General features: G+C 40.9%; 1 protein-coding gene across 3 annotated transcripts; it reads left to right on the plus strand.

Annotated features, from left to right (window-relative positions):
* The first annotated feature begins 9308 nt into the window (after positions 1-9308).
* On the plus strand, positions 9309-21483 carry LOC124721203 (thymosin beta). Of its 3 annotated transcripts, XM_047246051.1 has the most exons (7): positions 9309-9456; positions 14404-14552; positions 14835-14948; positions 16739-16852; positions 17194-17307; positions 20390-20503; positions 20591-21483. In XM_047246051.1, the coding sequence occupies exons 2-7, from the start codon at positions 14414-14416 to the stop codon at positions 20614-20616; spliced, it is 621 nt and encodes a 206-aa protein (XP_047102007.1). In that variant the 5' UTR covers positions 9309-9456; positions 14404-14413; the 3' UTR covers positions 20617-21483. The 3 variants fall into 3 exon arrangements, with proteins under 3 accessions (XP_047102007.1, XP_047102008.1, XP_047102009.1); XM_047246052.1 differs by lacking the exon at positions 17194-17307; XM_047246053.1 differs by lacking the exon at positions 14835-14948.
* Positions 21484-24460: the final 2977 nt, after the last annotated feature.

The following is a 24460-nucleotide window of genomic DNA, read 5'->3' on the forward strand; positions in this document are numbered from 1 at the left end:
ACATTCGTGATCTCCTCGGGAGGTATAAGTAGGGGGAAGCAATATATTCGATACCTCATCCAGAAACGCACCCTCTCGAAACCTGGACAGCAAGCTAAACCGCGATGCAGAGCGCCTCTCTTGCTGAGTCTGCCACTTGAGCTTGCTAAACATCTCCGTAACGCTATCACGCTTACCAAATAACCCTGTGACGAAACGCGCCGCTCTTCTTTGGATCTTCTCTATCTCCTCTTTCAACCCGACCTGGTACGGATCCCACAATGATGAGCAATACTCAAGTATAGGCCGAACGAGTGTTTTGTAAGCCACCTCCTTTGTTGATGGACTACATTTTCTAAGGACTCTCCCAATGAATCTCAACCTGGCACCCGCCTTACCAACAATTAATTTTATATGATCATTCCACTTCAAATCGTTCCGCACGCATACTCCCAGATATTTTACAGAAATAACTGCTACCAGTGTTTGTTCCGTTATCATGTAATCATACAATATGTATTCGCAATACATTACATTTGTCTATGTTAAGGGTAAGATGCCACTCCCTGCACCAAGTGCCTATCTGCTGCAGATCTTCCTGCATTTCGCTGCAATTTTCTAATGCTGCAACTTCTCTGCATACTACAGCATCATCCGCGAAAAGCCGCATGGAACTTCCGACACTATCTACTAGGTCATTTATATATATTGTGAGAAGCAATGGTCCCATAACACTCCCCTGTGGCACGCCAGAGGTTACTTTAACGTCTGTAGACGTCTCTCCATTGAGAACTACATGCTAAAAACTCTTCAATCCAGCCACACAGCTGGTCTGATATTCCGTAGGCTCTTACTTTGTTTATCAAGCGACAGTGCGGAACTGTATCGAACGCCTTCCGGAAGTCAAGGAAAATGGCATCTACCTGGAAGCCTGTATCTAATATTTTCTGGGTCTCGTGAACAAATAAAGCGAGTTGGGTCTCTCACGATCGCTGTTTCCGGGATCCATGTTGATTCCTACAGAGTAGATCCTGGGTTTCCAGAAATGACATGATACGGGAGCAAAAAACATGTTCTACAACAGATCGATGTCAGAGATATAGGCCTATAGTTTTGCGCATCTGGTCGACGACCCTTCTTGAAAACTGAGACTACCTGTGCTCTTTTCCAATCATTTGGAACCTTCCGTTCCTCTAGAGACTTTCGGTACACGGCTGTTAGAAGGGGGGCAAGTTCTTTCGCGTACTCTGTGTAGAATCGAATTGGTATCCCGTCAGGTCCAGTGGACTTTCCTCTGTTGAGTGATTTCAGTTGCTTTTCTATTCCTTGGACACTTATTTCGATGTCAGCCATTTTTTCGTTCGTGCAAGGATTTAGAGAAGGAACTGCAGTGCGGTCTTCCTCTGTGAAACAGCTTTGGAAAAAGGTGTTTAGTATTTCAGCTTTACGCGTGTCATCCTCTGTTTCAATGCCATCATCATCCCAGAGTGTCTGGATATGCTGTTTCGATCCACTTACTGATTTAACATAAGACCAGAACATCCTAGGATTTTCTGTCAAGTCGGGACACAGAATTTTACTTTCGAATTCACTGAACGCTTCACGCATAGCCCTCCTTACGCTAACTTTGACATCGTTTAGCTTCTGTTTGTCTGAGAGGTTCTGGCTGCGTTTAAACTTGCAGTGAAGCTGCATTCCCACTTGTGCGGTCCAAAAGCTCTTCACAGATTGCGAGGCGAAAGTCTTTCTGGTCTTGACTCATGAGTCGTGGGATAAACTTGGCGGCAACACGATGCGTTTCAAGATGCTGTGTCAAGATTTCATGACATGATCCAGCTGAAATGTTACATTCTTCTGCAGTCTCTTGGACAATCTGTCTTGATTGGCACCCACAATTTTGTTGACGTTCCTGAAATGAGCGTCGTCAGTAGACGTCGGAGGGCGTCCTGAACGTGGGTCATCTTTAACTTCCGCCCGGTCATTTTTGAACATGTGAAACATTCTTAACACCAAGTACGGCTTTAAGCACTCATCACCGTAGGCTTCCTGCATCATTTGGTATGTCTCTGTAAAGGTTTTCCTGAGTTTCATCCAAAATTTAATGCAGACGCGTTGCTGTTCTAGCTCTGCCGTCTCGAAATTCGCAAACTGTACGACACAACGTTCTACTCAATACAGAAATGAACAATAATTAACAGACATATAACAAAGAAACTTCCAGCAGTTACACATTAAACACAGAAGTGTGCAGGGATGACAACCACATTTCGCTCCATCACACCATTGGCGTGAAATTACGAATGCTCCGGAATTTTCTGAAAAGACCTCGTGTAAGTCGTTCTTGCATTCACAGCGCCAGATTTACATCTAGAGGCCAAAATTGGGACATTTTTTTCCAGCGTAAATCGGTTTCACACTAACGCATTATATGGTTCAAATGGCTCTGAGCACTATGGGACTTAACATCTATGGTCGTCAGTCCCCCAACCCCCCCCCCCCCCCCCCCTAGAACGCATTATAATATCTACCAAATTTTGCTACCATACGATAATAACTGGACCTCTGATCGTAGCTGCACTTCAGTTTTAAACCCCCAGTACTTGGATGGGTGACCGCCTAAGCAAAACTTCAGTGCAACAGTGCAATTTGTGTGTTAGTTGAAACCTGTCATCTTCAGGAAGAAGTGTTACAACGCTCATTTGCTATAATGCACGCTTCACCATGGGAGAGTGTCACAGAGATGCTGGAAGAATATTGGTCTGGCAGGCGCTTGAAGATAGCTACAAACTATCCTATGAAATCAAATGAAACCATATGGTTTCAGAGACCTTTTCAACTCTCAGACATCCCACGAAAACTACAGGGTGATTACAATTAAATTTAAACTTTCAAACCGCCGTAGAAATAACACCACTGGTCAGAATGACGTCAAACTGCAACGGAATATTATCGGAGAAGGGGGAAAACGTATGGCAGAAGAAAAATAAATAGTTACAAAATGTAGCAATAGAAGGCGCTGTAAGCATCATAATTTAATAGAGGTCGACTACAAATGACAAATGAATCATACAACATTGCCTAAGGTGTACGTTTGACATTAAACAAACTGTGTTACTCAGTGTGCATGGGTGTAGAGGTATGATCCTGTTAGTTACGTAAGACCATCCACCACGTCAAAGTCATACCACATCGGATGGGAAAAATCGGTTTTTAACTGTCCTGAGGCCAAAAACCGCATAAAAAGCATCACTCACATCGGTTTTTAATCATCCTGTGGCCACAAAAGCATCAATCACATCGGTTTTTAATTGTTCTGAGACCAAAAACCGCACAAAAAGCATCAATCAAAATCAAATCGGATCATTAATTTCCGTGTGTCTGGCGCAAAACATGTTCAATATGCTGTACACCATATTCTGCAACAAGTTGGAATTGAGAAAAATCATGTTCCACAACTGATCGAAGTGTTTCTGGGGTTACGTTCAGAATGTATTGCGCAATGCGTGCCTTCAATGCGTTAAGTTCGCAATCTGAACACCTCTTTCAGATAGCCCCACAGCCAGAAGTCACACGGATTAACATCAGGTGATCGGGATGGGCAGGCTGTAGGGGAATGGCGGCTGATAATTTTAGCGTTTCGAAAATGGCGCTTCAGCAGCTGCTTAACTGGATTTGCAATGTGCAGAGGTGTGCCATCTTACATAAAAATGATCCCATCCACACATCCACGCTGTTCGAGAGCTGGAATGACGTGGTTGCGCAAAAGACACTCATAGCGCTTACCAGTGACGGTACAGGTAACAGGACCGGTAATATCTGTCTCTTCGAAAACATATGGCCCTATGATAAACCCACACCACACAGTGACCTTTTCAGGATGAATTGGTACTGGTTGATTTGGGTGTGGATTTTCCGTTTCCCGTATTCGACTATTCTGTGTATTGACATATCCTGTCAGTTGGAAATGGGCTTCGTCTGTCCACATAATCTTCCACGGCCAGTCATTGTCCACTTCCATGCGAGCAAGAAATTCTAAAGCAAAGGTCTCTGTTGCTGGCGGGTCAACAGAAAGCAACTCGTGCACATGGGTAATTTCGAAAGGATAGCAAAGAAGGATGCCTCGTAGGATTTTCTGCACCGTTCTCACGGTTATGTCCAATGTTCTGGCAGTTCTCCGTGCACTACACGTTTGCACACCACCACTCGTTGCCTCCTGCATTGCTGTGGCCACTGCTTCCCCTGACTCGAATAAATTCGTTTCCTCCCTCTACCAGGTTGCACACCAAAAGAACTCGTTTTTTCGAATTTCCAAATCATTTTCTCCGGACCCACGGCAGTCATCGGACCAACGCCTTTTTTTCAAACCGTTCAGTGTCCGGAACTTCTGCAGAGCGACGTGTGCAGTCATCATTCTTGTAATACAGTTTTACAAGCACAGCGCGATCCTGCATGTGAGACAGTCATGGCGAACGTCGCAGACGCGAAAGGAGAGAAAGCCGTGTAGCCGGCGTGTTTATACCAACTTCAATGGGCCGTGCACATGACACGTGTTTTCATTTACGCATTCTCACACGTACAGCGCTATTTATTGATGAATTTTCACAATATTTTTGTTCCTGCCATACGTTTTTCCCCCTTCTCCGATAATATTCCATTGCAATTTGACGTCATTTTGACCAGTGGTGTTATTTATACAGCATTTGAAAGTTTAACTTTAATTGTAATCACCATGTATATTAGAAACCTTCTAGAGCCAACTTTAAGTGAGGAATCAAGGAATATACCTCAACCTTCTGCATATCATGATGAAAACATTGGACTAATTACAGCACGTACAGAGGCGTTGCAGCAATCATTCTTCCCGCGGTGCATGCGTGAGTGGAACGGGAGATGGTTCAAATGGCTCTGAGCACTATGGGACTTAACATCTATGGTCATCAGTCCCCTAGAACTTAAAACTACTTAAACCTAACTGGCCTAAGGACATCACACAACACCCAGTCATCACGAGGCAAAGAAAATCCCTGACCCCGCCGGGAATCGAACCCGGGAACCCGGGCGTGGGAAGCGAGAACGCTACCGCACGGCCACGAGCTGCGGACTGGAACGGGAGAAAGCCCTGATAACTGTTGCAGGGGGAGGTACTCGCCGTAGTGCAATTCACAGTGGTTTGAAGAGTATAGACGTATGTTATCACGCTCGGTCTCTACATTATAACGCGTTAGCCTGCATTTCCTTTATATCATCCTCAAACCTAAATTCGATATGTATAGCAGTTTTTGTTGGAAGAGCTATAAAAGAAAGGAACAACTCCACGTGGCACCAAAATTAAACCCCATAGCGGGATACTGCAACAGAGCAAACACGTCTCACATATGTAGCAGTAGTGAAAAAGGCAGAAGTATCAAAATTAAAAAGAAAGAACAGGGCCTATTTGGAGTACGACCAACGTCACTAATTCCATGATGAGATAACGGTAGGCGCTGATCCAAAGGGGGAGGGGGAAGAATCATGCGGGTCATGTTCCCTCTCTTCCAAAAAAGCAATAGCACTGTCCTAATCACTGACGTAAACAAGTTATTACGATATATTAAAACATTTTATATATTTTGTTTTTATTAAATGTAGAATCCAAGACACGTGGCACGTAAATGTGGCTGCGGCTATATTTGGAAAGGGTGGGGGAGGGGTGAAGGGGGAAGACAGGAGTGGGACCCCCTCCCTCCAGAATCGAACTCTGGATCCGCTTCTGACATAACGGGGGTGATGCTACAAGTAGAAAGACATAAATATAGTGGTCACCATCACAGACATTTTATCTGATCAAAGTTTTGTAGCATATCTTTCTGATTTTTCTCTTCCTCTATTCACTTCTGGCTCAACATATGGTACTTCAAGTCAGGTTTCTGGCAGTGTTTTATTCGCCTAACGTTCTCCTGATTTCAAACTGTCAGCAGCTACTAAAAACGTTAATGACAAGCATTATGTAAGAGTGTTGCCGTAGAGTTTACAGGCCCTTTGACCTGTCAGTAGACTACGGAATATGAATTATATAAATGGTTCAAATGACTCTGAGCACTATGGGACTTAACAGCTGGGGTCATCAGTCCCCTAGAACTTAGAACTACTTAAACCTAACTAACCTAAGGACATCACACACATCCATGCCCGAGGCAGGATTCGAACCTGCGACCGTAGCTGTCGCGCGGTTCCAGACTGAAGCGCCTAGAACCACTGCTCGGCCACAACGGCCGGTAATTATATATATATATATATATATATATATATATATTTACTAGGCAGATGCTCTCATCACTGAGTCATCCAGACACAGTGGTCATTGCAACTGCACGGATACCCTAACGCTCCCCCCGTCAGACCCAAATTCTCAACTTATCCACACACTATAAATGTAGTGCCCATGCCCATTATCCTCATTACTCGCCGCATTTCGCCGATTCCTATAAGAAGTCGAGCCTGGTGTGCAACTGCACTGAAGAGGTCATGGGCCGTCTCGCCTTAATTACATTATACCATTCTTGATCCAGCAGACATTATGAAATTAAGACACAAAGGAATTACAGACCTTGGCTGGGAACGGACAGTGATTGAAATCAATGCAGAAAATTGAGAATCTGTGCCGGACCGGGATTCGAACCCGAGTCTTCCGCTTACTAAGGCAGATGCTCTGAACCCTGGGCTATCCAGATACAGTGGTCATTGCAACTGCACAGCAGATCATTGTATCTGGATGGCTCAGTGTTAAGAGCATCTGCCTAGTAAGCAGGAGGTCCGGGTTCTAATTGCGGTCCGGCGCAAATTTTCAACTTTCCTCACTGATTTCAATCAATGACCGCTCGAAGCCAAGGTCTGTTACTCCTTTTGTGTCTTAATAAGGAAAATATGTCACTTGGATGATTCGTGCGCAGCAACGAAGATTGTGTACTCCGTCAAATATGAAAAGAAAAATGGTGTACTGTGAGTAAGATTTTGGTGCCATCTTATTAGATTCATATGAAAAGCAGCAGTTTCGCTGTAAGGCGAGGCAATAGTCGGATTTATTGGTCACGCAGAGTAACTCCCTCCCTCCTTTCTAACGTCCACGGCCGATGTGTGCTTATGGGGGGGACGCGCTTCTAGTCAATACGAACTCACCCCTGCCGTGCTTGCTCTGCGTCATGCCGGCTTTCCCCTCGTCTCACGCCAAGTTCCCTGTTCAAACGCCCACAGAGAGAGCTAACTGACCTTCGCACACGAATCTCGTGAGGCAAAACTGAATGACAGGTTTGGTAGCGCGCGTCAAATACACCTTTTCAGTCAACTTCGTGTGAGATGGAGTTCGATAATGACTCCCACGGTATTTAAGTCCCTAAACGCACGGTAAGACTCTGAATCGTCTTAGTCTCTGTTGAGAAATCGCTGGGCTGATTATCAACGAACATTCAAACTTTGTGCCGAACTGGGACTCAAAAACCGAAACTGGACCTTTCAAGGGCAGTACAGTCCCTTAGATTGAAAGCAATCAAATACTCAACGCGGGCTAAGGTATTTTCATTCTGGAATCCCTTTGCTTACAGAAGTGCTACGCTTGCTCAAAAGTCTCTCTCCGCCAATCACACTGATCCTGGTATCGAAATTTTGCCTCATTATTCTGTTAACTGCTGCTTGGCAGCTGATAGTTAACAAAACGGAACGAGAAGTCATGTAGTCGATCGACTGTTTGAAATGTCCATCCATTCGTACATAAACGCATTTTTTCCGTCAGCATCTGTAGTTCCGTCGACGTTAAATATCAGAACTGGGCGTTAGGCGGTATGGAGTGGTCACAGAATTGCTTCTAGTCTCTCGACTGCTCTTAAAACGCTGTGAATACGACCTGCACACGGTACAGATGGTTGTTCGAACTCCGCGATTGTGTGGACTGCTTCCTCAGATCGCCTCGCGGAGTAGTTGATAACTTTCACTCAGGTCAGTGGCCTCTCCTCAACGGCCTCCGAGCCGGTACCCAAGGTGTGTTCAGATTGTATCTACAGACAATATAGTTATCACTTTTTATGTAGATTATATGTTATCTGCGCAGTTAACACAATAAACTGGCGCTCTGCCCTTGAAATTCCTACTCTTCAGTTGCATATTAGGAAGCTTCAGCTCCTTATTACTACGTATCATAAATAAATACAATGCGTGATAAACGACGGATGGTAATTCGTTTTTAGTCAGTCATCGTAAAAATAAAATTTACATGGTATGCCATGAAACAATGACGGAGGAGGATGTGACAACATACAATTTCCATTCTTTTTTGTATCATTTTCCATGTTTTTCTACTTGCGACAGACATCTTTGGTACGTTAACTATATGTCGTTCTAAATGTGGCCTCTTTCGATTAAATCATTGCTTTGCTTGTCCCTGTTTTTAAAATAATCCAAGACACTATGAATCGAAGGGCTCTGTTAACTCTCTACCCTTACCAGTGTATTCTGAAAGCCGTATCAGCTTGTGTTCTATCCTAACCAAGAGACAGTTTTATTTCAACAGGGCCCGCATCTCGTGGTCGTGCGGTAGCGTTCTCGCTTCCCACGCCCGGGTTCCCGGGTTCGATTCCCGGCGGGGTCAGGGATTTTCTCTGCCTCGTGATGGCTGGGTGTTGTGTGATGTCCTTAGGTTAGTTAGGTTTAAGTAGTTCTAAGTTCTAGAGGACTGATGACCTAAGATGTTAAGTCCCATAGTGCTCAGAGCCATTTGAACCATTTTATTTCAACAGGTAGCTGGATAGTGTTGGGTAACAGGCTGCACAGCAGTAATGTCAGTATCACGCCGATTGAATATTACGGGCTTCCTAAGCAAACTATTATAAATTAAAAATAAATAGTTGCTTACAGATACCCTATCCGTAATCCTGTAATGTATATGATGAATTCGTGTAATTGTGAAACATATATCTTTTAATATTTCTTTATTTCAAATTATTTTTGTTTTAAGCAGACTCAAACCGCCAAAGTGTCGTACTGCAGTGTTCTATCTGCACAATTGCGCTAAACGACGACACTGGGATGACTGTTAGCACGGGCTGTTGAACAAACCTATGTAAAAGCACATGTTCTTGGCCATCTGAAGATAGTGGTTACCCACTGGAAACTAGTTACACGATGCAAATAAACGATAACACCAAAAATGAAACGTTTGGATTCTCATTCGAAGCTTATATGAGCTGGCTGGCTTTGTCGGTTGGTGAAGTGAGCTGCTGCAGCCCCCTCCACGACGCTGCCATTCCATCCCTCCCCTTCCACCTCCTCCTGTCCCCCCTCCAGGCTGTGTGAGTCACAGGTCTCTGTGCCTACTGCCTGCCGCTTAGTTGTCAGTCCGCTGCAGCCAGTTGTCGGAGAAGGAGCGCTTTGGAAGCTGTAGTCAAGCTACACACGTCCTAGCCACGTTTAGACTTTGTCTTCGCTTTGCTGCTGTAGTAATTCAGTTTGGTGAGTACTTGAGCATTTAAAATATTAGTTTTGTACATTTATATATGAAAAAGCGTAGAATTTTTCATTTTGATGAAGGGAAACGTCTGGCTACCAATTTTAGGGTGTGGTTTTTCCATGCTTGTTGGAGTGGCTAGACGCACAAAAAGTGACTTCTTACTGTGGTGTAATAAAATATATGGTACACCCGTGAGAACTAAATCCATATATTAAAGCAGATGGAATTAAAATTTAAAATCTTTTATTTTAGTTTGTAATTACGAGTTTATATATAGCTGTGCAAAACTTGATGTATTGCAGTTTTACTTATTATAGGTATAAATATGAAGCGTTATAGCTCTTAAGTGATGATTTATTAAAAGTCCACTAGTTCGAATGTTGCTGAGGAACTCGCCAGTCGAAGCACTGGGCAACTTAAGTGTAGTTCGAACAGAGTTAAGAGTTAGAAAAATCTTGTCCCTGACTGTTAGTGTCGTGAAGGATACTGCGTTTAGCTGTTTGTAATTACTACGCATGATGCAAAGAAACTTGACTTCTTGCGTTCACCCCCCCCCCCCTCCTCCTCCTCTGCCTCCTAAGATATACTGCATTAAGAAAACAGGAAGTGTTTCCGGTGTACGATGAACGTTAAGAAACGGGATAATGGCGGAGGCAGCTGTGAGGTCTGCCTCCCCTTCAGCCAGCACACGGACATCACACTTTAGTTCGTAAGGTTTCCTAACTGGCGATCGAATGGGCTATTGGCATTAGTGACAGTTTACTATAGTAAAGCCATCAAGACTACTGGTTAGTTAACTATGCGGAACGACAGTAGAGGTTAGTTACGTAGTTTAATCGGCGATGAAATAGAAAGGGCAGTTGATACAGTGAGCAGCTTTCGTTGTACGTGGAAGGATGGATGGTAGTAAGGCCCCCTCAAAAGAGAAGACAAAGAATGTGATCACTTGCTGTTTAGGATCAGATTGTGTGTGTTGAGAGGTGTAACTGGTTTTGCTTTATAGTAGCAGAGGTCGCATATATTTTGACGTAAAGATGTACTTGAATGTCTACGTAACCCAAGATTGTTTATAATGCAACGAGGTCGTACTTTCTTTTCTTTACACAGCAAATGAATAGTGTTTTCCAGATATCACATGGCGGTTTATGGGGCGTAGTGGCTTGCGTCCTGTTTACTATTCCTAACCTTCAAATTCAGTAAAATACTGGGGAGTTACTTTGATGCATACTGGTGCTTTCGTGAGTAATTGTCTTAGAATTGCTCCGCGTGCGATATGTAGTGGGAACTGAGGCTGGTGATGCAGATAGGTGTTGTAATCCAGATTCACTAAATTATGGGAATGAGATCGTAAAGGTGGAATAAATTTTTCTGCGACAGCTGTAACTTCGCAGTGTGACTGTAAGCTGACGTGTCAATGCAGCACCGGAGGGCCTGCTATGCAATACGAAATTGTTGCACTGCGCAACGTATACCATGGAGGTATACAGTAGTAGCATGGCACTCTGAAGCAGCATGAAAATCGCGTTGGGAAAACTTGTATTTGTAACTTTCCTTTTCGCAATCTAACATTCGTGACCTCTGCTAGGTGCAATCTGCTCCTCTTCTTTCGAAGGGCTAGGTCCGAAATTTTTGCTGTAGCGTAACAAATTGCTATTGTAACGGGTCGTGTGGCGGTGCGTCCGTGTAATTGCAGCAAGCGCGACCCGGCCGGCGTCATCGACCTTGGGGAAACTTGAACTCAGCTGCGCATTTTTGTTCGTATCGCCACCTTTAGGGCATTCACTCCGCCTACTGTTTTAGTGACTCCGTGACAAGACTTGTCATTTCTGTGGGCGTCTGCGCATAATTCTTTCGCGCCCTCAATCAGATTCAGGTAGTGTTCTACAGTCGTGTTTATAAGTTCCTCATATTCGCATGAATATCTTTGGTCTCACGACCTCGTACTCCTAAAGTGCATATCTCTCTCTCTCTCTCTCTCTCTCTCTCTCTCTCTCTATATATATATATATATATATATATATATATAATGTGTGTGTAAAAAAGAAACAAAAAACACGTCTACCATTCCCCCGTGTTATCGGCCTAAATTTAAGATGGTAATTGGCGGTCGGAAGTAATCTCGTTAAATCAAAATGTTCCACTACTATGTTGCCAGTATTCCCATTCGATAAGACATCGTGGAATGCTGACGGTAACGGTGTGCCTGCTGATTTCCGGATTCTGTTTCCCCCTTTTGTTCGTGTTCTACCACACTGTAAGGTTGTAAAGCACCTCAATTTACAACTGATGTTCAGCACTTTATAGAACCGCCATGTGCCTGAACTGCCACAGGAGCTATTAAGATGATTTGTTTGGGCAGACTCTAGAGATACAGAAAAGGTGCGGGCCATAACTGACATGGAACTGTGGAGGCGGTAAAGGTGTGTGGGGTAGCCAGGTGGTTGCATGGAGATTGCTTGGCGCATATGGAAACGGGAGCAGCTGCCACTACGTAGGCGTGCAGGCCGGTTGCCATAAACGGCAGCTGCTGAGCCGTCGCGCCCTAATATAGCAGCGAGCGCTGAAAGGCAGGCGCTGTGGCGCGCGGACATGCAGATGGAACAGGTGAACAGAGGATGAGTTAACGCTGTTGGGTCCTCCTTTCCAACAGCGGCGCCATACGCATTAGGCAAAGGACACGTCTTGTGGTTCTAGATTACCGAAGCACTTTGCCTACAGGTCCAGTCTGCCAAATAATCAGCGATTGCCCCAGCAGTTTCGAAGTTCCAGTACTCGGAATGTCATTTTACGTTTCCAGAATATTCTCCTAACATGTGGCACCTTTAGAAACTATCGCAATCCCTTCTCCCGATCATGATGGCATCGGAGAAAAACATAATGTACGCTGCATGTCGTGGGGTCACGTAGGTTTTCGCTACGGGGCAAGCCGTCCATTTATGTAAGGAATGACACGGAATGTGCGTGCGAAGGTATTAGTATCTTTGTATAACGTTGTACTCTATATTCAATAGGTAGAGCTAAGCAGTCACCTGCCTTGGCTGCGCAGTACTTTTGTAGTTTGGCGTCAGTCAAGAACGTAACCTTTAGCAATGTTTCGCTGCTTCCTTTTTTTTTCTGTGCGCTCAACAGCAAACGCGGCTGGTCCAAGTTTCGAAAAAGTTAGGATCACACATGTAGCTGCGCTCCAATCGAACGGCTAGTGTGGGACCCGGTTGTATAAATACTGGTGACGTCACAGTGGCACAACATACGGCATCAGTAAGAACTGCTCGGCGCGGTGCGTCCATCCTTGACCCTTCAGAAAGCCGTTTCCAACTTCATTGCTGTCTTGACAGTGAAGCGTGAAAATGATTAATCATCAAATCCCTTGTACCTCACTTAACCAACTGACTACAGGTCATGCGCTATGAACTCTAAATATCCTGAGACCATCGGAGTGCAAATTAGTGAACCTTTTCCGTATGGACAGGGAAAGTCTTACGAAGATAGCGCTCAAATTAGGTCCAAGCGCTTTGTCTGTTTCGAAGAGATTTTTGCGAAGTCGGTAACACTGGCTTTTCTAGTAACAGTGCATACCAGCAGCTTTTTACTAGGTTGTGAAGTTAGTATGCCTTTTTTTACCACTTCGTAGTATCTTTTAGATGTGGTTACTTTAGTAGTAGTTAGTGAAATTAAGCTCGGTGGGGATGAAATGAAGGCGGGTGTCGGCTCTTGCCTATTGATCGCAGCGGGCCCTGTGCACTTCCCGCAAAGTCAACGGCCGCAGTAACGATTGTGTGGCGTGGCCTTCGCAAGCTATGCCTGTGGCGCCAGCTGCCGGCATGGCCCGCGCAACCTATGAAACCTATGGGGCTGTACCGGGTTTAGCAAGGACGTGGAAAATAATTTGAGGTGCAAGCTTTCGTATATAAATGACTAGGTGTCAGAAGCAATACTATGGTTTATCGCTCAGGACACTGTAGCGTTTAAGAAGCTTGTGTTCATTCAGAATGCATATAAATTCCATACTCGTGAAATTCGAACTCCCTCGAATGTGGACAATGGAGGGTATCAATTGTAGTAGAATGCGCAAACTGGTTATTACTGGCCACTTTAAGAGGAACTCGCTCCCAGAAATCGAAAGAACTATAAGGATCATGTAATGCACTGAACACTTAGATTTAGACTAATAAATATTTTTGTTAAAGAAGTGTGCCATTAAGATACACAGATTGAGTCATTCAAGCTAGATCTTTTTTGGTGCAGGGGGGGGGGGGGGTTAGTAATGCTGTAAGCTGAATATTACAGTAATGCAGTTTAGGACATTGTTTGCAATGACATTGGGAGATGGAAGAGCCGCAGTTTACACAAATTTGAACTGTTATTTACTGTACTCTTTGAAGGTGGTTGAAATGTTTGTAGCTCACTGGTTCATTGGCAGTTCTGTTGACATTATTAAATATTAGCTTATGACTTAACCCAAAGCAAATTTGTCACTTTCATAAATGACAAAATGATGGAACTATTAACTGTAAGTAGGTAAGCTGTGCCTTTCATAAAGGAAAAGGTGATCACAAGTGCACAAAATGCTACAGCAGGTTGCAGGAATCTAATTCCTTTGCAAATAAATGACGCTGAAAAGTTGGGGCTATCATTGCTTCTGCCTACAGAATAGAAATAAATAAGAAATGTGTAAAACTGTTATAAACTGTTAACATTAGGTGGTCTTGTTAAAACATGTCTTATCTATATTAGTCGTCATTGATAAGTTGTCATTAGGGGTATTTGTTCCCAGGCTATGCATCACTTAAGTTGAATACACAAATACATCAAAAATTGCCACTTCATTGATTTTTCACTCCTTCATTTGAACAGAATGTTGCCTTTCTGAATTTGATTATTTCATCATTTTTTATTTTGTTTCGCTGTTAAGATTTGTGTGAAAACATTAAATACTTTGAAACCTGCAGCATTTGAGTGATGGCCAACCCAGCAAGTCCATCCTTGAAGGATCTCCCAAAAGTTGCTCCAGACTTTAAAAGTGAACTGGAAGGTTTCAAGCCAGACAAGATGAAAAAGGCAGAGACTCATGAAAAAAATGTTCTGCCTACTGCTGAAGGTAAGATATCACTTGATTAGGCTAAGAAATTGGAGGCATTATTCTGTAGTTAGAGGTATTGTATACATTTGTTATATGGAAGGTACTCCAAATTGGTTAACACTTCAGTTAAAAAATGTTACCGATGCTTCTGATTTTTAGTGTGTGTGTGTGTGTGTGTGTGTGTGTGTGTGTGTGTGTGTGTGTGTGTGTGTGTGTGTGTGTGTGTGTGTGTGTCAGTCAGTCCAGTGCATTCAAACAATAGATTCGAGGCATGTTTTTCAATACTTGTTTATGAATTAGATGTGAAACAGGAGAAGCAACACTCGGAACTTATTCAGGGAGTCGAGAACTTTAAACCCGAGAGGTTAAAGAGGACAAATACTCAGGAAAAAATAGTCCTTCCTAATGCTGAAGGTAAGTTGTTGGTTTCACAAGCAGCCATTTTGCTTCCATGCTTAGAGCCCATTACGTCTCTGCTTAAGCACTGCCCTGGAGAAGACTGCTCTAATACAATGATTCAAATTTTTCTTTTTAATATTGGAGGAAGATTGACAAGTAAGTCAAAATGTTACTATGTTAATCCTGTGCTACTATGGTTAAAATTATAGTGTACTAAGAAAGTTCAGTGGGACTACTTTAACTGGAAGTTCAGTATACCTCTGAACATGGGACTTCGGTACTATTTCCATAGAAAGACCTTGTCTGCTTTCTTGGAGTTCCACCTGTTTCTCCCACAGAATAACACATTCCATTAAGATATGTGGAAGAAGTGTTGGAAGGTGAAATATTTGGTTATTTATATGGGATGTAACAGGTAAAGCTAATTAATGCATGTTTTGCATAGCTAACATAACTGCTGAACAGCTTATTTTGACTGCAAGGTACTAGAGATTGTAAAGGTAAGTACCCATCTGGGGATATAACATTCTAAGAGTTTGGTTGGTTAATTCACACAAATTTAGTACCTTTTTCATAAACTCAAGTTACGTTAGACAACATTGTGACTGTGCAGCAGTACTTTGAAGGTACCTGCCTTTGAAATATTCACTTATATGTTAATGGCATCTGCTAGTATTTCCTTTGGTCTAAAACAGTTAAAAATGAAATTTTTTCCGTTGTAGCAAAGGTGTGTGTAATGCTAGTAATGAAATGTTTTTGAAAATTGGCTTCCCCTATTTCTCATTGCAGAAATGAAGGCTAGCTCCATGAAAAGATACCAGCTTACTCGTACGCAAGAGGTGTGACAGTGTTTCAAAATTTGCATAAAGTAGTGAAAGTACACGCTTTCACAATATGTAAGCTTGTATTGTAAAGTTACCTAAATATTAAAGGAAATGTTTGTGTTCAGCAAAATCAAGTACTTAGTTACAAAACTGCCTCACAAGTATCCATAAACAGCAATTAAAATATTAATACTAGTGTTGAGAAATTTTGTGGTTTGTTCAGTCTGTTACATTTTTCTGAAAGGTGATTTCATAGAAACTGTTACAAAATGTCATTTTACTCTGGTAAAAAAAAAACTTCATCAATAACTAATGAACATTGTTAGCATCATTCAGTACCACAGACACAATACATATAGAGCCAATATTGTTTCCCCTTTAGCAGTGTGGTTGGTGGTTGCCTCATACTGCCATTAATATGAAAATGGCAGTCACACTGACCATAACTTTATACGCAAGTGTGTTGATGTTAGTATCTAACCCTGCCACTATTTAAGTTAACCATGTGGGGTATTTGACTGCTTATATGCTAATTCTGGCATAACTGGTGGTGCTTGCCTGTAAAACACTGAAGATGGAGTGTCAGTGTGCTTAAATAGGTTTAACTATTGCTGTTATACACAAGAATCCTTGCTGTGTTTTGAAATGTGCATATTGTGTATGTTTTCTGAAATACTGGAGCAGATTCTACTGAAACAGTTAATAACCTTAATGCTCCTAAAGTCAATCACATTTCAAAACCGTGAATATAAAAATTAATATAACTTTAAATTTCAGACACCGTCAAAATTGTGATATTTTGTGGATTATGAAGTTCTAAAAATAAAAATGCTTGTGGGGGCTTACCACTTTTCACACCATTTACAATTGTCTATTTTAATACAGAATACCCCAAAAACTCGCAATGTAACTGCAAATAGAATAATTTTCAGTATTTAAAGTTGGGTCTTATGCTCTAATGTTTACTATAAATTTTTTCAGATGTGGCCACTGAGAAAACACAGAAGGCTTTGTTGCAGGGTGTTGAAAAATTTGACACAGGAAAACTAAAACACACAGAAACCCAAGAGAAAAATCCCCTTCCTGATAAAGATGGTATGTCTTAAGTTTCTTAGCATGTTTATATGGTCTCGAACAATGTGCATGAAATTTTTTTAAAATTAAATTTCTGCTGTAGAAAGCTTAGCAATAAAGCTCTATTTGTAACAAGAATATAAAGGAAAGCCTTTAACATTAATTGCCACTATCTATGAATGCCATGGCTGTGTGTTTAAATTCATGCTTGTTTTGTAGTTAAATAAGAACAGTTTCTCAGAGCTTTTAAGTATTCATAAACAGCAAGGGAATCTTGCTTCTAGCTATTAACAGATAATTTGCAGTGTTTTGCAAGCTTGTTTTTTCTGCATGTTTAACATTCGCTTTCTAACTTCTGGCAGTTGTTAGACAGGAGAAAGTTCACCAGAATTTACTGGAAGGTGTGGAACATTTTGATAAATCTTCGATGAAACACACACAAACACAAGAAAAGAATCCTCTGCCAGATCCAGAAGGTGGGTAGTTATTTATGTTACCGGTAAAAACTCTTACCTGTGCCATTACTTACTGGTTTTGGAATACGGCTTTGCAATGCACTAATGTCACCAGGGTACTACTCCTGTGTCATTCCTTAATGTGGTAATCACTGTGCAACAGAATTAAAGGACAGCTTTTCAAAACCCTGTCATTGTCTCCTAATTGTGGTGCATAAGTTTGAAATTTGGCTCGAAGGTGCCTACAACCTTCCTATGTGATGGTGCAAAAGTGTGGCACCCAGTGGCATCACCCTTGGGCTTGGCGACATGTCAAACAGCAAGGTGTCTACAGCTCAAGAGCTCATGTGAGCTGTAACATAGGTTGGTGTCACATTATCACCAAATTTCACCACAATTCTGCCCAATGCCACTGTGGACATGTTATAAGTTTATCACAGCCCAATATCCACATTTCACCTTTCTTTTTGACGTCTGTGTGATGAAAGTCATAACTGCAACGCCCAGGCTTGAAAACTCTTGGTTCTCTTAAAGGTGGATGAGGAAAAATGTCGGGCACTCTGCCACTCAGTTGCCACAAAAGGCCTCAGGGAGTGGCATGAAGGGTGTCAATGAAACCATCCCTTTCCCTGAGGAGTTGATTGCCACACACTTCAGTCGAAAAGGAGTGTGTAGTGCGATGAAAAAGATGATGTTGACAACCTTAAACACTGCTGACACCCTCTGATGTTACAACCCTTCTGATGACACTGTGGGGCTGGATCCCCATTGAATGTGTTTGCACCCCTTTTGGAGTGCAGTGAAACTACAATTTTTGCTTTTGTATTCAGGGTGAAACCAGTAGGGACCGTTCAAAACCATTCAACAAAATTTGAATGTGATCTGAACCAGTAAAGATACATGTGCTTTTTCAGCCCTACTGTGGTGTGGTGATGCAGGAATGCAATATTAACATGTGCATGAATAAAATGGCACAGAGTCTCTAATAGCCTCCAGTTTGGCAAAACCTTTGGTGCACCCCTTCACCTTTGTTGCACCCCTTCACCTTTGTTTAGCACATTAGAAATGTATTGTCAAACCGAGGCCTTTTTGTGGAGGTTCTGGGTGGTGGTGTGTCTAAAATGTTTTCATTGGCTGCCTGTGAGAAAAGTGTAATGCTGGGTGTCCTAGTTCTGACCTCTTTTGCAGACACATTCGGAGAGGACGTTTGGTGACAATGTGATGACATTATACCACCTTACGCTGACATGACCTTCCTTTCTCCCCCCCCCCCCCCCCCCCCCTTGCACATGTTGACACCTTGCTGTTACATGTCAGAGTGTGAGGGTGAAGTTGAAGTTGCAGGGTAAAGTAATTTTGCACCATTACAGGAGGTTGTTGGCACCTTTTGAGTCCAATTTCAAACTTACACACCACAATGGGGAGAGGGTGTGCAGTTACGGGTTTTCGAAACTAGTGACCCTTTAATTTTGTTGTGAAGTGGAGTGGCTAGGTTCTGTGCTTGGTGCTGCATACACTAAGATGTCTCCCCAAAAACCTCTAGATATGCACAAAAATTTTATGGAAAAATGTTTTCATGTGGACACATTTTAATTGTAAAGGAATATTCTTGGGCAATTGGATTACTATGTTTCTCTGTATACTTGGCTATAAATGGGCCTTTAAGAGTAGATACTACAGTTCATGGAAATAAGTATTTTATTTTTTGCTTTCTTTTGTAGTGGTGATGGGTATGCAGTTGCCAGTAATCTGCACGATGAAAGTAAACTACCTAAACTCTAATCAACTGTATTGATATATGTAGCTGTAACCTTTTTTCTCCTCCATGATTTTGGTATGGATGCAGCTCCATGCAATTATTGTTGCTCATAGCAGCAGTAACAGTCCTCAGACTGCTGCCCATATGTCAGTTAGTGCAGAAATAGGTTTCCTGCAGTGCCATGACCATAGGAACAAAATTGTGATTGTACTATAAAGCACAAAATCTTTCATAGATATTTGTATTTGCACCCAAGAATTGAATTGTATCATGTGAATCTTACTCTGTGTAAACATGAAGTAGCTTTCCTTCCAAGAACATGTGAAGTTCTGAGCATACTCGTCCTTTGATGGAGTTACATCGGTGCTGTCTGGATTTCAATGTCCCCATGGATGTTTTCTTGCTCACCTGTAGATGATGATGATGATGATGATGATGATGATGATGATGCAACAGAAAAGTTTGGAGATTGTACACTACTTCAGCTCTTCTCCACATTTAAGAGTTGGCTTTCAGATCATCTTGTGGTTCTTCACACTACACCACAAATTTCTTGGTGTCCTCCACTATAGCTTTTGCCTTGTTTTTGTGTATGATACTCCATATGTTAACTAAGGCCACTGTTTCTGCACTTTGGTCAAAACAAACATATTGCTGCTTTAATTTGGAGTATTGAATATCTAAAGTTTTGCATGGCATCTGTGAGGCTTTTAATAAATGCATGACTTTGCATTCGACAATTCAAATTTTTTAAGGTATGAAGCTGCATGTAATGTTATCTTAAATTGTTACTTTCACAGGCTGTAGATAGATTAACTTTCACCATGTGGTATAAAATTCATTTATCAATGAATATATTTGTTAAAAGTATATCTTTTTCACAGTATTGTAGGTAAGTTCTTAATGTGCTTGGGCACTAACATCTCAAATAATATTTAGATTCCAGAATATACATTATTCGCAACAGGCGGCAGACACTCGTAACTTTCTTTTCACAGAAGATAAATGAGTATGTAAATATTGTTTCTCAGCTAAACTGAGACAATTTCTCATTGTATTGTGCTTCTGCTTTGAGCAGGATTTTCTTATAATTATTTAAATAGTAGCAATAAACAGGTTCTCTTCTGCTGTAAAATGTAAATGTTAACTGATGTTAATTTCTGAAAACATTGCTTGACTTCATAACCCATCCTGCTATATTTAAAATCAGCAGTGCTTCATAAAAGTTGCCAGTAATTTGAAATGAAACAAGGGTACATATGAGTAGATGGCTGTTGTGCTCCAAAATTTGTTTGGAATCACATTAAAATTGTTAAATTTAATGATTAAAATTATCTTTTGAAGCAATCCAACAAGAGAAAGGAAAGCAAAATCTGATTGCTGGAATTGAGAACTTTGATACAAGCAAACTGAAACATACAGAAACTCAGGAGAAAAATCCACTGCCAACAAAAGAAGGTAGGACATGGATTCAAACTTGGATTATTCACAATGTCTAACCCACTGGTGTTCATAACCTTAATGCAATGTTATGTTTATTTGCAGCTATTGATGAAGAAAAGAAGGCATAAACATGAAACTGTGTAACAAAGACTGGGCTGTTACAGACTCGGCTCAATTGGGATCACATTTTTATCGTTTTTTGCTACACTTCACTATTTATAGAATTTTTTTATTGTCCGGCCATTAAACAACGAAAATTTTGTATTATGTGCTTCCACTTAAATTGCTGGTACAATAGTAAAGGAGACTTCCACTAAGATATTAAAGAAGTCATGACAGCAGTTTGTGATGTCTTAATGTAATGTCCTAATGCTGAAGCTGGTCAGAACTGTAAAGAGATTGTGATGTTTAAAAAATAGGCCTTTAGTTTGTAAAACTGGGATGCAGTGGTACTAATGATAATCAGTGATATTATATAATGTATGTCTTATTTTGTAAACATACACCTAAGTTTTTTTACAATCAACAGTAAATGCTTTATACAACTTTTGGAATATAGAACATTTCAAATGTAGAATACTTACTATTCATTTGTATAAAAGCGATATCCAGAAGGTTATGTGCAACACTATCCCCTGAAACTAAAATGTAGTGGGATAGTGATGAAATACAGAATTGCTCAATTTTGTAAGAATTTATTTTGAAAGGAACTATCTTTGTTAAATTTTTCCAGTATTTCTTTATACATTCCACCATTCATGATAGCAAATTTCAAAGGTTTTTCCACAGAATTGTGCAAGACAGATTTGTTGCTTTAATCATGTGCTAACTGTGTGAATGTGTTGAAAACTTTTGGCTTTTAATGATGAAGTCTTTCTTTTTGTGGGAATGTGGCAGTATTTAAATGTGGTGCGATGCATACTTTTGCACTTCATGAGCAGTTATGTCAGCTGCCAATAAATTTTGTGTGAATAAAAGTTGGAACTTTGTCCAAATGTATGAATTTCCTGAATGTCCCATTACTCCCTATTGTTCTGGAAGATATTTGATTGGATCTTTCTTAACCTCAATAAATTAAACCAAATGAGAGTTGGGCACCTGTGCTCAATGCAATATCGGTCTTGTAGTAAAACGCATTGTTACATCCAAGCTAACTTCACCAAACACAGCAGTAATTACACTGATGAGCTTAAAACGTTGTGTGTTTGAGGAACTTGTCTGGTATTATGCAAGGTTGGATATGAATAATTGCAGATCAAATTAAGTGTTCATGTGTTTCTAGTTACAAAAGAATAAACAGCCAAAAAAAATACAAATGGTGCAAGGTGAAGAATATACAGTACATATTTTGAAACAGAAAAAGTTGTGGGTAAAATCACATAATGGGTCTCTTTGGGGGTTGTGTATTCTCAGAAAACTTAGTAGTACTACTACAGAAAGTGCTGTTAAATCTTTCTACACACACACACACACACACACACACACACACACACACACACACACACACACACACAATGGTAATAAGTTAAATAGCAATTTCTCTACAAGAATGATGCGTGTGAGATGTTAACATTTCATTGCATTTGCAGTTTCATTCCAGTAACTTCAAAAATTAATTTAAATTTCACACAACCATGCCTTAATATTTTCTTCTTGATAAAGGGAGCTATGTCAAGGTGTTTCTGAAGCAATCGCTTAAGGACAGCACTGCAACAAAACAAGCTGTAAGAATTAACTTGTTTCATGTTGATAATGCAGGTACAATCACATTCAGCTGACATGTGTTGCAAATTCTACACAATTTTAAAATTTAAATGACGAAGTGTTCCTGAAGTACCAAACATTTTCATTCAAGATTACTGAAAGTGTATGTATAAAGTGACTGTGCATCGATTGTAAGTTGACTGGTTTCTCACAGTTCCAATAAGGATATGCAAACAACTCCCTGTAATTAGATTGCTTAAAGGGTTTCATTAGTAAGGTGTGTGTTTTATTCCAGATTTCCTGTTATGTATAGAAATGTTATCTTTGTATCCTAATGCTGCAGAATCAAAATTATCTTACCTCAGTTCATTTGGAACTGTGTAATCTTTACCCTGAACAATGCTGAAAGCAAATATCCTATCAGAGCAGTGAAAGAATAAGGATTTTATAAGGTTTCCATTTCTACAGCGTTTGCTGTAGATAATTTTTTCCTAATTATTCTGAGATAGAAGGGAGTGAAAGTGTGTGAACTAATGTAGCAGTTCAGTGGTCAAAACAATGAAAAAAATTCATAATGTAAGGCCAATTCAACTTAGGTTTCTCATCAGATTATGAATGCCCATAATTATTTTTTGGGACACACAAATAAATTAGTTTGTAGTTGAGATGTATTTGTGAAAGTTAATCACAAACCTTTAGAGTAATTAAATTGTCTTTGTCTAGTAATGATTTGCCAAACACCAGACCTCATGGGATTCCAAATTTGAATTTTCCTCCACTTTGGCTTTCATCATGTAGCACAATAATGCAGTGCTCTATTCTTACAAATGTAAGGCTACAGTCATGTCAGGAATGATGTAATCTTTGCTTGCCAACATGATCATTACAAAAGTGAGGGCACAGAATACTAACTACTGAAATTAAACAAGCAAAAACTGCCATAACCACTTAGCTCTAAGGTAACTGAAAAGTTTGCATTGGATACAGAGAAAAATGTTAGTTTTGTCAGAAAAACAAATGTTCTGTAATCAGATAATTCCTTAACTCTTTTTAAAGTTTTAGAAGCTATCCCTTTGGTCACTGATTGCAATGATTATCTCAAAAAGGTCTCTTACATCCGCATGGTAGACTGGAAATAATGTTTGTATTGCAGGTTAAGTGCTTAATTAAAATTAGTTTTAGGGATTGAAATAACATTTCCAGGTAACTACCCTGGCTCCCCATTTTAAAGGAAAATAGTTTCAAATTACCTGGAGATGAAAGAAATTATGAGCTACTTTCACTGAACTCAACCCATTGTTTCTGAAAGCCATTATCATTTCTTTGAATAATTATCACCACAATTCAGTTGGATGTTTTTATCATAGGAGCCATTATTATGTCTAATGCAATAAAGACTTAGATAAAAAGTTAATGTAATATCGTCTATCAGATGTTGCTTTCCTTGTTGGAATAACAAGTGGTGTTCTGTGTGAAAAACGAATGTGATTGCTGTTGCTCATTTCGCAAATTGGACTTGAATCAAATTGAGACTTACCACTGTTGGAATCTGCACTAAAACAGGCTTGAATTCTTTTATGATCAGCTGTTTTTATGTGACTGAAATGGTACAATGCAAAGGAGCTGCGCCCCCCCCCCCCCCCCCCCCCCCTCTTCCCAATCAATTTTCATCACACTATCTTGTGTGGGAATATAACTTCCACTGATAGGTCTAATGGTTGAAGTACAGGGTGGTTATAATTAAACTTTCACTACTTGAGCCAGTGTAGATGGAAAACTATTTAGTGTATGGATACCTGACTTTTTACAAATGATGTTCAGACTGTGTGCTGCAGAATTTGTTTCATGACTTGTCTCAAAGTGTTGGTAGTGGTATGGCAATGTAGGATTGAAACAAAATCATAAGTCTGCATCACAGCTGCAGTCAGGTGAGTGGGGATTTACTCATAAAGCAGTTTTATTAAAACAGCAATAATAGTTAAGCTGCTCACTGGTATTGAAGTGTTGAAGGAATACAGAGGTCCTTCTCCTGCACCAGGGCCAATATGATCTGGAAGTTGAAATTAGCTGGTGATTTGGGTATTCCTCCTGGGAGAGTCCAATGGCCAATTGGTAAACAAATTTTTGGAGCTACTATTGCCATGGTTCAGAATGCTGGGCACAATGTGCAGTCTTCAAGCAGTGTGTGAGTTGTCAAGACAGCTCAACATTCCATGGTACACACTTCGAAGAACGAAGGAGGAGGGGGGGGGGGGGGGGGGGGAGATT

The sequence above is a fragment of the Schistocerca piceifrons genome, chromosome X (assembly GCF_021461385.2).
Source record: "Schistocerca piceifrons isolate TAMUIC-IGC-003096 chromosome X, iqSchPice1.1, whole genome shotgun sequence".
NCBI classification, from domain to species: Eukaryota; Metazoa; Arthropoda; class Insecta; order Orthoptera; family Acrididae; genus Schistocerca; species Schistocerca piceifrons.

What these genes read in the sequence shown, in the direction of transcription:
- LOC124721203 (XM_047246051.1), top strand. Translation starts at nt 14,414, where the DNA reads ATGGCCAACCCAGCAAGTCCATCCTTGAAGGATCTCCCAAAAGTTGCT. An exon ending in TCCCCTTCCTGATAAAGATG is followed by an intron (nt 16,853 to 17,193) that starts GTATGTCTTAAG and finishes AACTTCTGGCAG; the next exon opens with TTGTTAGACAGGAGAAAGTT. An exon ending in TCCACTGCCAACAAAAGAAG is followed by an intron (nt 20,504 to 20,590) that starts GTAGGACATGGA and finishes GTTTATTTGCAG; the next exon opens with CTATTGATGAAGAAAAGAAG.